Source organism: Dreissena polymorpha, chromosome 1, assembly GCF_020536995.1.
Source record: "Dreissena polymorpha isolate Duluth1 chromosome 1, UMN_Dpol_1.0, whole genome shotgun sequence".
NCBI lineage: Eukaryota > Metazoa > Mollusca > Bivalvia > Myida > Dreissenidae > Dreissena > Dreissena polymorpha.
Genome location: NC_068355.1, coordinates 133538251 through 133555386, shown reverse-complemented (window position 1 = coordinate 133555386; position 17136 = coordinate 133538251). Strand labels below are relative to the sequence as shown.

Genomic DNA, 17136 nt, shown 5'->3' with positions numbered 1-17136 from the left:
GTGACCCAGTGACCTAGATTTTGACCCCGCATGGCCCATGTTCGAACTTGACCTACACATCATCTACAGTCGAAACTGACCTAACGGCCACCTGAATTTACCGGTCACCTGCAGACAACGGTCAGTCTGGAATCCCCCCGACGATAAACACTCTATATTACACTTGAATTCAACGGTCACCTGTCCATAACGGCCAACGGCCACTACATTCCACTCCGAAATTCATGTTTGACCTGAAATCAACGGTCACGCGTCAGTCGTCTCGAGTCGCGAAAATTAAAAACACAGCACATCATGTATCCGTCTATTTTGCGGTAAAATCGTTTGATAGCGGTAATCGTCTTTTATACCGGTAAGTAAAATTGTATCACCATTATTATTGAATTTTCAATCTGATTGCATTAAAAGACCAATTGTCTGCAACTCATTTTGCTTCCAGTTGTTTTTTAAAAATATATTTTATATTCGTTATTTTACATGACTAACCCACTCCTCTAAGCCGAAATGATCCGTAAAACAAAATCGTGTCTTTGTGTCGTATGAACGAATCTGCACTAAAACCAAATTTATGTTCACATCGTACATGCATGATCAGTTGTTTAACGAAAAGACGGGTGATATTCAAATGCATTTTTTTCTCTCTCTCCGGGATATTGTTTTAGTATGTTGATGCTGAATTAACAAATATAAGTGTATATTGTATATGAAGTGAAAATACCAAAAATAAACAACAGTTGCGATAGCCAGCTATAAACTGTGAGTTGCCCATAATATCACTTTAAACAGGTGACATTAACAATAACAATGTGTATTAATAGCGATTATCGTCTGCATGCATAACGCATTAGCGCGTGACAATGTCAATTGATCTGTATCGCTGATTAAGTGTTAAAAACAACATTAAGCTGGCGAGTGTTTTGATAAGAAGGCGATAAGAGGATTAGTGATCAGCTTTAATGGCAAAACATGGACTGATTTGCAACATTTATAACAAACTCTAGGCATTTATGAAAGACTATTTGTTCATGTAAAATAAGCTGAAATTGAAAACGTTTTTTTTTAATTTTCAGGTAAAAACTCATGCCACTTGTTATCGGAAAGTCCCGGAAACCGCGTTGTTTTGGGTCGATAAGCACAGATAAGCTACCTGCTATATGCTATTTGTGTGATGTTTGCGTACGAATAAATTTTAACAAACTTGTTCGTCTTTTTAGAACGACACAATTACACCGTACTGTCGGTTTATGACAGCGAATCCGCTTTTTAGACTTATACGGATGTGACGTCAACGGCACGTGACAAGCTTTATTTACTAAATGAGCGAGATGGATGAGTGAATTATTTACTCGAGGGTTGAAAACAACATTGCTTTTATTTAACAATATGAAATTAAATCAATATATAAGATATTATTCTGTATAAGTCAATATACACACGTAAGTTAATTCTTTTATTATGCTTAGTTAACGGCAATGAGCCTTTGTTTAACACTGTATGCAAACGACTGGGTGGGGTAACGACGTAGCAATACTAACAACTGACAAACCATCTTAAAATTGTGATCCTAATTCAACGGTCACCTGTTGACAACGGTCACTTTGATCATTTCCCTTGAATGACCGCTGAATTCAGGTTTGACTGTAGTTACAACTTCTGACCAAGTGTGGTGAAGATCGGATTTAAACTACTTGAAATAGAGAGCGGACACCATGCTCAATGTGTAAAACGTACTAAGTGACCCTGTGACCTAGTTTTTGATCTGGAATTGCCCATGTTTGAACTTGGCCCCCAGATCATCTACATAAAACTTCTGACCAATTTGGTGAAGATCGGATGAAAACTTTTTGAATAAGAGAGAGGACACCATGCTGAATGTTAAAAAACACACTAAGTGACTCCTTGACCTAGTTTTTGACCTGGCAAGGCCCATGTTCGAACTTGGCCTTAAGATCATCTAGATACAACTTCTGACCAAGTTTGGTGAAGATCGGATGAAAACTAATTAAATTAGAGAGCGGACAACATGCTGAATGTTTAAAACACACCAAGTAACCCCGTGACCTAGTTTTTGACCCGGCAAGGCCCATGTTCGAACTTGGCCTAGACATCATGTAGATACAATATCTGACTAAGTTTGGTGAAGATCGGATGAAAACTACTTGAATTAGAGAGCGGACAATGTGCTCAATGTTTAAAACGCACTAATTGACCCCAAGACCTTGTTTTTTGACCCGGCAAGGCCCATGCATGAACTTGGCCTAGACATCATGTAGATACAACTTCTGACCAAGTTTGGTGAAGATCGGATGAAAACTACTTGAATTAGAGAGCGGACAACATGCTGAATGTTTAACATGCACTAAGTGACCCCGTGACCTAGTTTTTGACCCAGCAAGGCCCATGTTCGAACTTAGCCTAGACATCATCTAGATACAACTTCTGACAAAGTTTGGTGAAGATCAGATGAAAACTACTTGAATTAGAGACACTTAATACGGACCGACGGACAGACAGACAAGCTCACTCTAATATACCCCCCTAAACTTCGTTTGTGGGGGTATAATAACAATATGTGGTATTGCTCCTGAAAGCCAAGAACATCCACCGTTAGACTCCCACCCCCCCAACCACAACACACATAAACAGCTCCACTTACATTCTGCCTGGCATTTCTAGGGAAGGCCAAGAACACTTTATGACCCGCACACACCAAAAACACACCCACTCTCATTTTGGCTGGACTTTCTAGGGAAGGCCAAGAAGCCATCCCCCTTAACCCCCAAAACCTGCTGCATTTACATTCTGCCTAGCCTTTCTAGCTCAGGAAGGCCAAGAAGACCAGACCAGACCCATCCAACACAAAACCACATTATGGCCAAGACATACACAGAGGTGCAGATCGTGTCTCTGTCGACACCCCCAACCCCATCTACCACGCAGACTCCCATTCTGGAATGCCGATACCCCACTAGACCCCCCCCATACACACCCCACTCCAATTCTAGAAGGCCAACAGCCGACTAGACCCCCTCCCCTATACACATCCACACTCCCATTCTGGAAGGCCGACCGTCCACTAAACCTCCCCTATACACACCCCCACTCCCATTCTGGAAGGCCGACACCCTACTAGACCCCCACTAACATTCTGGAAGGCCGACACCCCACTAGAGCCTCCCCCCTATACACACCCCCATTCCCATTCTGGAAGGCCGAAACCCCACTAGACCCCCCCCTATACACCCCCACTAACATTCTGGAAGGCCGACACTCCACTAGACCCCCCCCCCCTATACACACCCCCACTCACATTCTGGAAGGCCAACACCCCACTAGACCCCCCCCTATACACACCCCCACTCACATTCTGGAAGGTCGACCCCCCACTAGACTCCCCCCTATACACACCCCCACTCACATTCTGGAAGGCCAACACCCCACTAGACCCCCCCTATACACACCCCCTCTCACATTCTGGAAGGCCGACACCCCACTAGACCCCCCCCCCCTATACACCCCCTCTCACATTCTGGAAGGCCGACACCCCACTAGACTCTCCCCCTATACACACCCCCACTCACATTCTGGAAGGCCGACACCCCACTAGACCCCCCCCTATACACACCCCCTCTCACATTCTGGAAGGCCGACACCCCATTAGACCCTCCCCCTATACACACCCCCTCTCACATTCTGGAAGGCCGACACCCCACTAGACTCCCCCCTATAAACACCTCCACTCACATTCTGGAAGGCCGACACCCCACTAGACCCCCCCCCAATACACACCCCCACTCACATTCTAGAAGGTCGACACCCCACTAAACTCCCCCCTACACACACACACCCACTCACATTCTGGAAGGCCGACACCCCACTAGACTCCCCCCTATACACACCCCCACTCACATTCTGGAAGGCCGACACCCCACTAGACCTCCCCCTATACACACCCCCACTCACATTCTGGAAGGTCGACACCCCCACTAGACTCCCCCCTATACACACCCCCAATCACATTCTGGAAGGTAGACACCCCACTAGACTCCCCCCTATACACACCCCCACTCACATTCTGGAAGGCCGACACCCCACTAGAACCCCTCCTATACACACCCCCACTCACATTCTGGAAGGTCGACACCCCACTAGACTCCCCCTATACACACCCCCACTCACATTCTGGAAGGTCGACACCCCACTAGACTCCCCCTATACACACCCCCACTCACATTCTGGAAGGCCGACACCCCACTAGACTCCCCTCTATACACACCCCCACTCACATTCTGGAAGGCCGACACCCCACTAGACCCCCCCTCCCTATACACACTCCCTCTCACATCTGGAAGGCTGACACCCCACTAGACCCCCCCTATACACACTCCCTCTCACATTCTGGAAGGCCGACACCCCACTAGACCCTCCCCCTACACACACCCCCACTCACATTCTGGAAGGCCGACACCCCACTAGACCCCCCCCCATATACACACCCCCTCTCACATTCTGGAAGGCCAACACCCCACTAGACCCCCCCTACCCATACACATCCCCTCTTACATTCTGGAAGGCAGACATTCCACTAGACTCCCCCCTATTAACACCTCCACTGACTTACATTCTGGAAGGCCGACACCCCACTAGACTCTCCCCTATAAACACCTCCACTCACATTCTGGAAGGCCGACACCCCACTAGACCTCCCCCTATAAAAACCTCCACTCACATTCTGGAAGGCCGACACCCCAATAGACTCCCCCATATACACACCCCCATTCACATTCTGGAAGGCCGACACGCCACTAGACTCCCCCCTATAAACACCTCCACTCACATTCTGGAAGGTCGACACCCCACTAGACCCCCCCCCCCCCCCCCCTCTATACACACCCCCACTCACATTCTGGCTGGCCTTGCTTGGGAAGGCCCAGAAGTATACGGAGGTGCCTATCTTGTCGGTGTCGACCATTCCGTCGTCAATGAGGCTCGTCAGAATCTCCTTCACGGACATTGATGTGATTCCCTTCTCCTTCTGGCACATCCTCTCCAGCTCCTTCAGCTGGAAAAAGTCCTTCTGAAAACATGCACAAGTCCCTTTCTAAATAAATGTGCTTAATGTTTTGTCTCAGATTAGCATGTGTAGTCTGTACAAGCTAATCAGGGACAACAATTTCTGCCTCGACATGATTTTCTTGTAGAAGAGACTTCATTATTAAACAAAAATTTCAATGAAAGTCGGAAGTGTCATCCCTGATTAGCCAGTGCAGAATGTGCTGAAGACACGAAGAAGTCCTCCTGAAAACATGAACAGGTTCTTCTGAAAACATGGACAAGTCCTCATGAAAACATGAACAAGTCCTCCTGAAAATATGCACAAGTCCTTCTGAATACATGAAAAAGTCCTTATAAATTTTTTGCACAAGTCTTTCTGAAAACATGCCTTAGTCCTTCTGAAAACATGGAGAAGACCTTCTGAAAACATGCAAAGTTCCATCTGAAACAATGAACAAGTCGTTTTGAAATATATGAAAAACACCTTTTGAAAACATGAGAGAGTCCTTCTGAAAAAAATGAAACCCAATTTCTGAAAACATGAAAATGTCCTTCTGAAGAGAAGTTTGATTAAGTTTATAAAACAATACATCCAGAAGGCCAAAAATCCAAGTGGACATTGTAAGCATTCAGTGTTTACACAGTAAATAGTTAACTAGAGCTTTGTCACAGACGTGACGAATACCCCCACATGCCGCATTGACACATAATATTTTGCATGTCCTCTTCACAAAAAACAGCAGACACCATGCTCAATTTTTAAAACACACTAAGTGACTCCTTGACCTAGTTTTTCATCCAGAAAGGCCCATGTTCTAACTTGGCCTTAAGATCATTTCCATAAAACTTCTGACCAAGTTTGGTGAAGATCAGATGTAAACTACTTGAATTAGAGAGCGGACACCATGCTAAATGTTAAAAAACGCACTAAGTGACCCCTTGACCTAGTTTTAGGCCAGGAATGGCCCATGTTCAAACTTGTCCTAGAGATCATTTAGATAAAACTTGTGACCAAGTTTGGTGAGGATTGGATGAAAACTACTTGAATTAAGAGAGCGGACAACATTGTGAGGTTTAAAATGCACTAAGATACTTTGTGACCTAGTTTTTGACCCGGCATGACCCATATTCAAACTTGACCTAGACATCATCTAGATACAACTTCTGACCAAGTTTGGTGAAGATTGGATGAAAACTACTTGAATTAGAGAGCGGACAACATTGTGATCAGAGCTACAGATAAGCTGCGTATTTGCGTAAATACGCAATAAAAACTGGGTGGATACGCAATTTTTTCAAAATCTGTGCGTACCGGCACGCAAAACAAATCGCGATACCCAATTCGAGCCGCCTTCTATGCGTAATGAAAAATCCCGTTTAGTTTTGGCCGTTTTGAATCGAGTCTTAATCGACAAGCGCTTGTTTTTATCTGGTAACGTATTTACCAATCGTTTAGATGATAACAAATGCGAGTCAAACAAAATGGCGTCTCGAGGCAGACGAAAAGTTGCGCAAAAAAATACAAAAACATTTAGATTCCTTTGTCGTGGTTAATTAATCTAAATATAAAACAATTGCAAAGGGCATAGTTGATGACTATAATGAATTTTGTTTGGGGCATTTTCGGTCAAAATACACTATATTATACTACCACAATACCGTTCCAAACCCCTATGATGGGGTGTGTTGGGTTTCTAAAACAAAAGTACTGGCCCATATTATTGGAACAAAAACAAGTAGAAACACATTCGATGAGTGGGTTGAGAAATTCCCTTGTCTTCGGATTGTTGAATCTGATAGCAGAAAGATGGAACAACCTATACTGCGATTGAATACATAACAGTGACTTTATGTAGGTACGGTTTTGAGAAGCTAAATTCACGTTTTATTGCAAATACCCAATTCACTTGTTTGTTTTGGTACAAATACCCAATTATTTTTTATATGAGCGGGCATCATACTTTTGGATACCCAATCACGTTTTCCATTACCCAATTCATTCTTATTTTGAAGGGTATTACCCAATTACCCCAAAAAGCTTATCTGTAGCTCTGATTGTGATGTTTAAAACGCACTAAGTGACCCCGTGACCTTGTTTTTGACCCGGCATGACCCATATTCAGGCATGACCCATATTCAAACTTGCGCTAGACATGATCAAGATACAACTTCTGGCCAATTTTGGTGAAGATTGGATAAAAACTACTTGAATTAGAGAGCGGAAAACATGGTGAGGTTTAATACACACTAAGTGACCCCGTGACCTAGTTTTTGACCCGGCATGGCACATATTCGAACTTGACCTACACATCATCTAGTTACAACTTCTGACCAAGTGTGGTGAAGATCGGATTTAAACTAAGTGAAATAGAGAGCGGACACCATGCTCAATGTGTAAAACGTACTAAGTGACCCTGTGCCCTAGTTTTTGATCTGGAATGGCCCATGTTCAAACTTGGCCTAGACATCATGTAGATACAACTTCCGGCCAAGTTTGGTGAAGATCGGATGAAAACTACTTGAATTAGAGAGCAGACAACATGTTGAATGTTTAAAACGCACTAAGTGACTCCGTGACCTAGTTTTTGACCCAGCAAGGCCCATGTTAGAACTTGGCCTTAAGATCATCTAGATACAACTTTTGACCAAGTTTGGTGAAGATCGAATAAAAACTACTTGAATTAGAGAGCGGACAACATGCTGAATGTTTAAAACGCACTAAGTGTCCCCATGACCTAGTTTTTGACCCACCATAAGGCCCATGTTCGAACTTGGCCTAGACATCACATACACTTCAAAACCGTTATTTCGACACCGATAATCCGAAGTCACCGTTATTTGTAAGTATTTTTTCGATCCCAATTTTGGTTCTTCTTTGTTTAATGTAAAATATTATTATTAATCCGAACTTCGTTAAACCAAAAAAATCGTTAATTCGAAGTGATTCTGTCGGTCCCAACACTATTTTTCGCACCTAATCATCAATCTTTAATCCGAAGTCAAAGCTGCAAAACGCTGAGCATAATTTCACATCTTTGTAGTCTGGGCATGGCGCGTCAAAAGCTGATAATTACACCTTTGTCGACTGCGTGTAGCGTGTTAATTTAATAATGTCGTCAAAAGCCGATAATTACTTTTTATGTAGTTTTGAATTTTTTAGTAACAAATAAACGTGCCACATTAGGTCTGAGTAAATGTGGTCCAATGAAATTCAGCTAATATAAACTCTACCTTCTGCGAGCAAAACACAGGCAGAAGTGAGTTCTTCAATGTCCTTGACAAATTGGAGAAATATGTTACACGCTTCCAGTTTAGTGCTCATGCTAAGGCCAGTGTTAAGAGAGACATCGTGTCTTATTTACAAAAAAATGTTAATTCAATTCCGAAAATGTATTCATCTGTATTTACATGTATGATAATTTTTGCTATTCGTTATATGTAAATGGTCTGATAATTTGTGCTATTCGTTATATTTTATATGTTCGGATAATAAGTGCATATTCATGATATTTAATATGTTCTGTACTTAGAGAAAAAACATAAAAAGAAGAACAAGAATCGTTTTATTCCTTTGTTTGTTACAAGTAGAAATCTATTGCAATCTGACTTGTTTACGTTTTTAAGTAAAACAATTTAATAGTAGCGTGTAACCGAACCATGCGAATTCCACAACATTTTATTATTACAGAATCAAAGAAGTCGTCTGTCAGATGTTTATTTCAAATTATCATTAATCCGGAGTTTTTTTAACGGTCCTGACGACTTGGAAATAACGGTGTTGAAGTGTAGATACAACTGCTGACCAAGTTTGGCGAAGATCGGATGAAAACTTCTTGAATAAGAGAGCGGACAACATGCTGAATGTTTAAAACGCGCTTAGTGACCTGGTGACCTAGTTTTTGACCCGGCAAGGCCCATGTGCGAACTTGGCCTAGACATCATGTAGATATAACTTCTGACCAAGTTTGGTGAAGATCTGATGAAAACTACTTGAATTAGAGAGCGGACATGTTGAATGTTAAAAACGCGCTTAGTGACCCCGTGACCTACTTTTTGACCCGGCAAGGCCCATGTTCAAACTTGGCCTAGACATTATGTAGATACAACTTCTGACCAAGTTTGGTGAAGATCGGATGAAAACTACTTGAATTAGAGAGCGGACAACATGTGGAATGTTTAAAACGTGCTTAGTGACCCCGTGACCTAGTTTTTGACTCGGCAAGGCCCATGTTAGAACTTGACCTAGACATCATGTAGATACAACTTCTGACCAATTTTGGTGAAGATCGGATGAAAACTACTTGAATTAGAGAGCGGACAACATGCTGAATGTTTAAAACGCACTAAGTGACCCCGTGACCTAGTTTTTGACTCGGCAAGGCCCATGTTCAAACTTGGCCTAGACATCATGTAGATACAATTTCTGACCAAGTTTGGTGAAGATCTGATGAAAACTACTTGAATTAGAGAGCGGACACTTTATATGGCCCGACAGACAGACCGACCGACAGACAAGTTCACTCCTATATACCTCTCTAAACTTCGTTTGTGGGGGAATAATGATTAAACAAAGTAATAATACATTTCATTGCAATAATACATACATGTATTATTAAATATATAAAATGAATGAATGAATATAATATGAAGATATAAAACATGACAATTCTTCCTGAGAATGTACAGATATGAATTCAGTGATAACACTTATCAAGAGAACAAGGTATAGCAAACTAATTACATGTATTAATTTTCCAAAGTAGAAAATTGATACAATAAATAACACCATTACGGGGTATATAATAGTTATGACTGCAATGCATTTTCGTTTTTCCTTTATGACTAATATGCAAGTTCTTTTAATCACATCACTTGTTTAGTTATAAAAGCTTAAAACATACCTTTTTCACTGCTTATTTTTTAAGTTTTGCACATTTTAAGATATGTCTCATATAGCTCTCTAACATAAACCATGGGACATTTATTATTTATCCTAATAAACATTTCTGGAACATTTATAAAGGTTTAAGTTTCACAAAAGTTGAAGCCAAACCTTTTCAAAGAAAAATTCCATCATTCCTTGACGCTTTTCCTCCACACTCAATCCCTTTCTTTTCGACTGAAATAGAAGAGAGATCTGTATCCTGCGTTTCGAATAGTTTTCAAAAGTTGGAAAACCTGACTTCCAAGCCTTAAATTGGGTTGTCCCACAACTAAGGTTGGAAGTCCCACTTTTATTTCAATATTTTAGTAAAACCTACCAGATATGTTGATTGCTGGATACATACATGTTTCAACTCTATCCATTATCCTATTACCCATTATTATAAACTAGGATTTCCACTATTAAAACCAAAATGTTACCGATATTGATGATAATATGTCAGGGTTTTTTCCTAGCCGTTTTCGAAAAACGAGTCGGTCAAGGTTTTTTAATGGCAAATTTATGAATTTGTTATCAACAATATAGACCAAATTTGGATTTTTTAATTAACAAGTTCTCACACATCCTTTTCCAAGCAATTTTGGGAACAATTTGCGCAATAAAGTTAATACTTTGTTAGATGTTTATGAAACAAGAGCACCACATAACGGGCGCTTTTAACTAACAAGTTCTCACATATCATTTTCCTAGCCATTTTGGGAACAATTTGCGCTATAAAGTTATAAACTTTGTTAGATGTTTATGAAACAAGAGCACCGCATAACAGATGCCACGCTCGTCTGCGGGTGCAGTTTTTAATAAATGAAAGCTTGTCAGAATTTTATTTTTATTTTTTAGAGGACACAGTGACTTTGACCTTTGACCTAGTGACACAAAATGGGTGTGGCATGTAGAAACTCATCAAGGTGCAGCTTCATATGAAGTTTCAAAGTTGTCGGTTGAAGCACTTTGATTTTAGAGCCAATGTTCAAAACCTTAACAAAATGTTAAGGTTTTAGCATGACGCAGATGGCGGACGACGAGCTGGCTAAAACAATACCTGGGGTTTTCTCCGAAAACAGCCGAGCTTATAAAATTGAGATATAACAAGGCTATTGTCAAGCAATATGGTCCCCTACCGGTTTCACAAAGGAAATTCCTGGTCCTTGTGAATAAATCTTCTTTAAGGGAATTAACTCAAACACTGAATAAGTTTAAACAATATGATTTAATAACGCAAATTACAAATAACTTTACAACGTTCTATTGCGGAGTTCCGCCAGTTTCTATCTCTCCAAATAAAAAAATCATTTCAATTCTTATATACAATTTCCTATCTTGACATGTACTATCTTGTATAATCTTGATGTTTGTTTCTTAGGATTTAAATGAATCACAAATCTTAACAAAATTAAGAGAGTAAAAATCTGTCCTTGCGATACCGGCTCCACCATTGCCAGAAATTCCACCATTTTCAGATTTATTTTTTTTGGTTGCCATAGCAACCACAATTTTTGATGTAGGAACAAAATGAAATGACGTGCATAATGTCTATATTGCCATCAATCCATGTTGTAAGTTACATGAAAAAATATGAAGATCTTTTTAAGTTATCGCAGGATCCAGAAAAATGTGACGGACAGACAGACAGACTGACTGACACAGAACGCAAACCATAAGTCCCCTCCGGTTTCACCAGACAGACAAACCGACTGACACACAGAGCGCAAACCATAAGTCCCCTCCAGTTTCACCAGACAGACAGACTGACTGACACACAAAGCTCAAACCATAAGTCCCCTCCGGTTTCACCAGACAGACAGACTGACTGACACACAAAGCGCAAACCATAAGTCCCCTCCGGTTTCACCGGTAGGGGACAATAATCATTAGACACTTCTTTTTTAAAAACAATATTTTTTTTAATCGGGATTTCTTTTACAATTTCGGTTTGGGATCAGGTTCATTTGCTTTGCGATCAGGCCCATTTTACAGCCTTTTTTAAATAGCAGAAACAAACATGTATGTTTATGAAATTCATAAACACAAACATCCACCATTTTACGAAAGTAAATATATAAAGTGAATTGTGGAATTCCCATTGAACATGCGTAAATAAAGTTATGCGATATGCGAGCATCTAGCACTGTTCATATTAAGTATTAATTGACGAGTGTATATACATATATATAAATTTAGATTTTAAATGTAGTTTTGGGAAAGTAAAAGTTATTTTCCGAGAAAAAAAGCTTTTTTCTGTATATCTTACAGTTTGTTCAAAAGCAAAAAAAAAGGACTTTTACAAAATGTGTTTTATTTATTGAATTTTATGTTTTTTGTTCTTTTTCCATTTTTAGAAGCTGTTCTGCCAAGCGCTGGGCATCATGCAAGCCATTCCATAGAGCAAACCTGACAGTTTTGGTTTACACAAATCAACAAAGGAGTGATTACTGAAGTACCAAAGTTTCCAAGGAAATAAGTAACAACCCATTGTGTGTTAATGGGTTCTATTGGTTTACTTAGATGGAACATATGTGAACTTTGATAGAACTTTGAAGATTCTATATCTGTCTATCTGTATACAAAAATCCGTATTTAACATCTTTTACATGCTTCTGCTAGCATTTAAGCATAGAAAGACAATGACTGTCACTATTAAAAAAGCTCATATGATTACTGATACATCTATGTTTGTTTTATGTGTTATTGAAATGAATGAAGAGCTGTCTCCATACGATGACATATGCCCCCAATAAACACTTTGATAGAAGTTATGAGCATTTTTTGAAACCTAAATGCATTTTTAAAACCTAAACGGGGACCCTTAGTTCAAGGTCAAGGGGGTCAAAATGTGTGTGCGTATGGAAAGGCCTTGTCCATATACACATGCATACCAAATATGAATGTTACATCTGAAGCGACATAGAAGTAATGAGCATTTTTCGAAACCTAACCGCAAAGTGTGACGGACAGATGGACGGACAGTGCGATCAATATAATTATGCCCTCCTTTGGGGGCATTAAAATATGGATGATATAACATTTCATTTATTTGCATTCAAATCGTTGCTACACAGCCGGACTATGTGTATGCAGTTTAGACTGAAATTTATAAATAGCTACAAAATGGCTAGTTTTTTAGTGCCAACAGAATTTCAACTAAGCCAAACTAGTTTGCAAAAGGAAATTAAAACCCTTTGAAATACCTGTATTTATGTATTCCATTACACAAATTGTTCTGAAGTCAATCATATTGTAACTCGAAATAAACGAACCCTCGTTAAACCCTGAACTGTTGTCGTTGTGATAAACATAGAGTTACATAAATATGTACAAACATCAGTGGACAAAGAACTATACCTATTAATCAACGCATCTAGTTTCAAAACAATGTCATTGAATAACGACTGAACAAAGACAGAAGACGTCGTTAAACATTCAAACTTTTCTTGTAACTGACCACCTGATCAAGTCACGTGACACCACAAAAGTAAAATAAAGAACAAGAGAAAGGTTACACCTCACTATTAACAAAACGTAAAAAATTGACGGGGCTACACCTGTACAAGTTTTCCAGCGAATGCGAAACTCCTGTAAATTAGGCCATCAAGCAGGAAAAATTGCTAACGAGATTACCTGTGTACACACTCAACCCTGTCTGTGTATTGTCATACACGCGTCAATAACTTCTGCGACATAGTGGCCAAGAGCGTTTTTCTGGAATCAGTGACCGACAGGAGTGATATATTTAGGAAAAAAGGTCTTTAATCTCCCAGTGCTTTCTCAATTATCGGTAACTGTAAGATTTTCGTTATTTTTTCGCCAATTATTATTTTAGCTGCATTATTGAAAATCGCCGCAAATATTGTTGGCTGGTTTAGTTTTTCACACCGTTTTTTTTTCTGAAATTAGATTACGTTGAACATATCTTGATTAAATAATTATTTAATCGCCATCAACTAATTATCCCCATCAAAACCGCTATCTGTCGTCTGCTTCAACATTTCTTGATGTGTGATGATTTCAAATTTTTTTGTTATTATTTTGTTTACGTTGCTCAAATGATACCGTAATTGCTTTAAAGTCAGCGGGCGCTAATTGTCGTCTGCTTTAATGTTTCTTTATAATACTAATAAGAAGAATCTGATTTTGTTATTTTTCTATAATTAATGTGTTTTTGTTGCTCAAAAAACTAATTAACGTCATAAACATTCGACACTTTTGAAAGATAAGTAGTATAAAAACTTGTGTTTTGCAATGTTGCAATTATTCACGTTTTCGCTACTTTCTGAAAACAGTACCATTTACACATGTTGCAAATGTCCGCCATCTCGCAATTTTTAATTATGTATCTATGAGTAAAGTAAAGCACTGCAATATCACATTTTAAAACTATATTTTTCGACCTATATTGATTGCGTATTCGCAAGATTACGGGTTTTTATTTTCTGCAGTCAAACAATATGCATATAATATATCATGTGCAAAAGAGGTATCTTGACATGTTTTTGGACATTCGTTTTCGGATGCAGTACGGTTTGTCGATTTAAATTTACTTTCGGCGTTCTTTATAACATTTTTATAGAATGATGAATACATATGCGGTGTTACGGATGGTCTGGTTGACAATATTTCACATTGTACTAACCAGAACTTGCACCTAGACAAACATTAAAAATTGAAAATTTGAAAGGGCAGTTTTCTTATTTTATTAATAGTACTTTAATAAAAGTATTTATCTTTTTGTTTTAAAGTATATATGTATGTAACTGTAGCTGATGTCTGGTTTGTTAAGTCACACCCACAACCTTGATTGCATTCTTTATTGTAAAGGCGTGATAATATTTTATAAGACAAGGGACAAAATTGTCACAAAACCAGGTTTTCATTGTGAAAAAAAATCTGATAAAGGGAGACAACTCAAACTGAACTTTTTAAATGAACAAACAAAATTAACCCCCTTTGTAAGTTTGTTTTAAAATAAATCTATTTTTAGTGGTGGCGACCTTGACATTGGAGATATTGACGTGATTCTTTCGTGCGACACACCGTCCCATGATGGTGAACAAATGTGCCAAATGATTTTAAAATATCATAATGAATGACATAGTTATAGCCCAGAGAAGCTCATTTATGGCTATTTTTTACCTTTGAACTCAAAGTGTGACCTTGACCTTGGAGATATCGACGTAATTATTTCGCGCGACACACCGTCCAATGATGGTGAACAAATGTGCCAAATGATTTTAAAATCTGACAATGAACGACATAGTTATGGCTCGGACAAGCTCATTTATGGCCATTTTTGACCTTTGAACTCAAAGTGTGACCTTGACCTTGGAGATATAGACGTAATTATTTCGCGCGACACACCGTCCAATGATGGTGAACAAATGTGCCAAATGATTTTAAAATCTGACAATGAACGACATAGTTATGGCCCGGACAAGCTTGTTCCGCCAGCCCGCCAGCCAGCCAGCCCGCCCGCATTCGCCAATCTAATAACCAGTTTTTTCCTTCGGAAAACCTGGTTAAAAATGACACTGATATTATGCTTGTTTTTAAGTATATATTTTAACTTAAATCCAATAGATATACATTTGATAAAACATAGATAAAATGAGATTCATTGTTTTTTCTTTTTGCCGTCAGTACCATTTTGCTGAAAAGACAGCGTCTGTTTTGGCTTTTTTTTTAAGGAAAAAATGTGAGCACTGCTGTATTTTAATAAATGTGTATTTCATCAGTATTTTGAATATATTTAATACAGGTTGCCTGAAATGTAGTGTGTGTTATGTTTAACTTGTAAATACAATTATTTTGTAAATGATATATTTGTTAAGTTAGCTTCATGTTTGCTAGTTGTTTATTTGTGCTTGAAGAAATTATCAATAAATGAATGCAAACATTATAATTGGTTTGTTTTTTTGGGAGAAGTATCCTAACTAACAACGACTGCGAGGGTTTGCAAGTGCTGCAAACTGAAACCACACGCACAGAAATCAAACTTGATGCTAATGATGCTTTTTGAAGAGGCGTCACATATCCCCACACAGGTCAAAAAGATTTCTGAAGGGAAATTGTGTAGGTGCAAGTGAAGAAGGGACGCCACACTCAAAGGAAGGATATTCAAGTTGTGGCAGGACTACGAGTATGTTCAGAAAGTGTAGCCAATTTTATGGGTCAAATGCCTGAGTTGTGGTTGCAATGTGCTAAAAAGATCTTTGATTGTTAACATTGAGCGTGTGTTTATGTTTTGTCTTTATAAGCCTTTATATAATCTAATGTAAAAATAAATAAATACATTTAGTTAAGTAATACATGGGCATTGTTAGGTACATGCAAATTTTCCGGCATCATTATTGCTCATTATTTGCATAGGGTTAGCAATGATTGATGTTTTGCATGCTTAACTAAAAAATAGTTGTATCTGCTATACACAATGCTTTTAAATGTGAATATGTACTTTGAATGTTTGGACCTTTTTTTTTTCTCTCCATATTTTCAATAAAATGTCTTCTTCATATGGCAAGATAATTAAAATGCAATCATGGGTGCTTCATATGTTTTCACAAACAATTATTAGTTTTTCCTGTATTCAGTAAACAATGTAATAAATTACACTTGGCATGAATAAAAAACTGTCCAAATCCCCAAAAGTCTACGTCAGTAGGTGTTTGAAGGAAAACAGCCGCACCAGATGGTTTTTTCAATATCTCTGCTGATCGTCCACTGGCTTTAGTAGGACCTAGTGCATGCGATAAGACATGCCCAAAGCTTGCAATCGGTAGACGTGTGTTGCTTTGGTTTTCGAGAACACTTCGACACAAATTTCCATTGTAGAAGCAAACGTCAGTAGTTCAATTACAAAGAGTCGGTGTTCACAAAAATGAACGATCACAGAACTGTCTATGCGTTACCGCATGAACATATACTTCATATTTCTATTATGTTTGTTTATGCATAGAATTATGTAATATATGTTGGTCCGGTAACACATAAACAGTTTTATGATCGTTTATTTTTGTGAACACCGACTCTTTGTAATTTTGAAAAAAACTAAATTTGGGGTGACTTGTTCTATTTTTGGGGCCAGTTGACTTTAGGCCAGCTGGCAATGAGGCGAGTTGTCTAGAGACCGATTGCTGAGCCTTTAG

General features: G+C 39.1%; 1 protein-coding gene across 1 annotated transcript in view; it reads right to left on the bottom strand.

The window, feature by feature from the left end:
* Window positions 1-17136, bottom strand: part of LOC127850803 (meiotic nuclear division protein 1 homolog) — a 39623-nt gene that overhangs the window by 6413 nt on the left and 16074 nt on the right. The window contains exons 2-3 of the mRNA XM_052384123.1: window positions 10109-10174; window positions 4904-5077 (exon numbers count right to left, since the gene is read on the bottom strand). Coding sequence (XP_052240083.1) covers window positions 4904-5077; window positions 10109-10174 — 240 coding nt within the window. The remainder of the gene's footprint in view (window positions 1-4903; window positions 5078-10108; window positions 10175-17136) is intronic.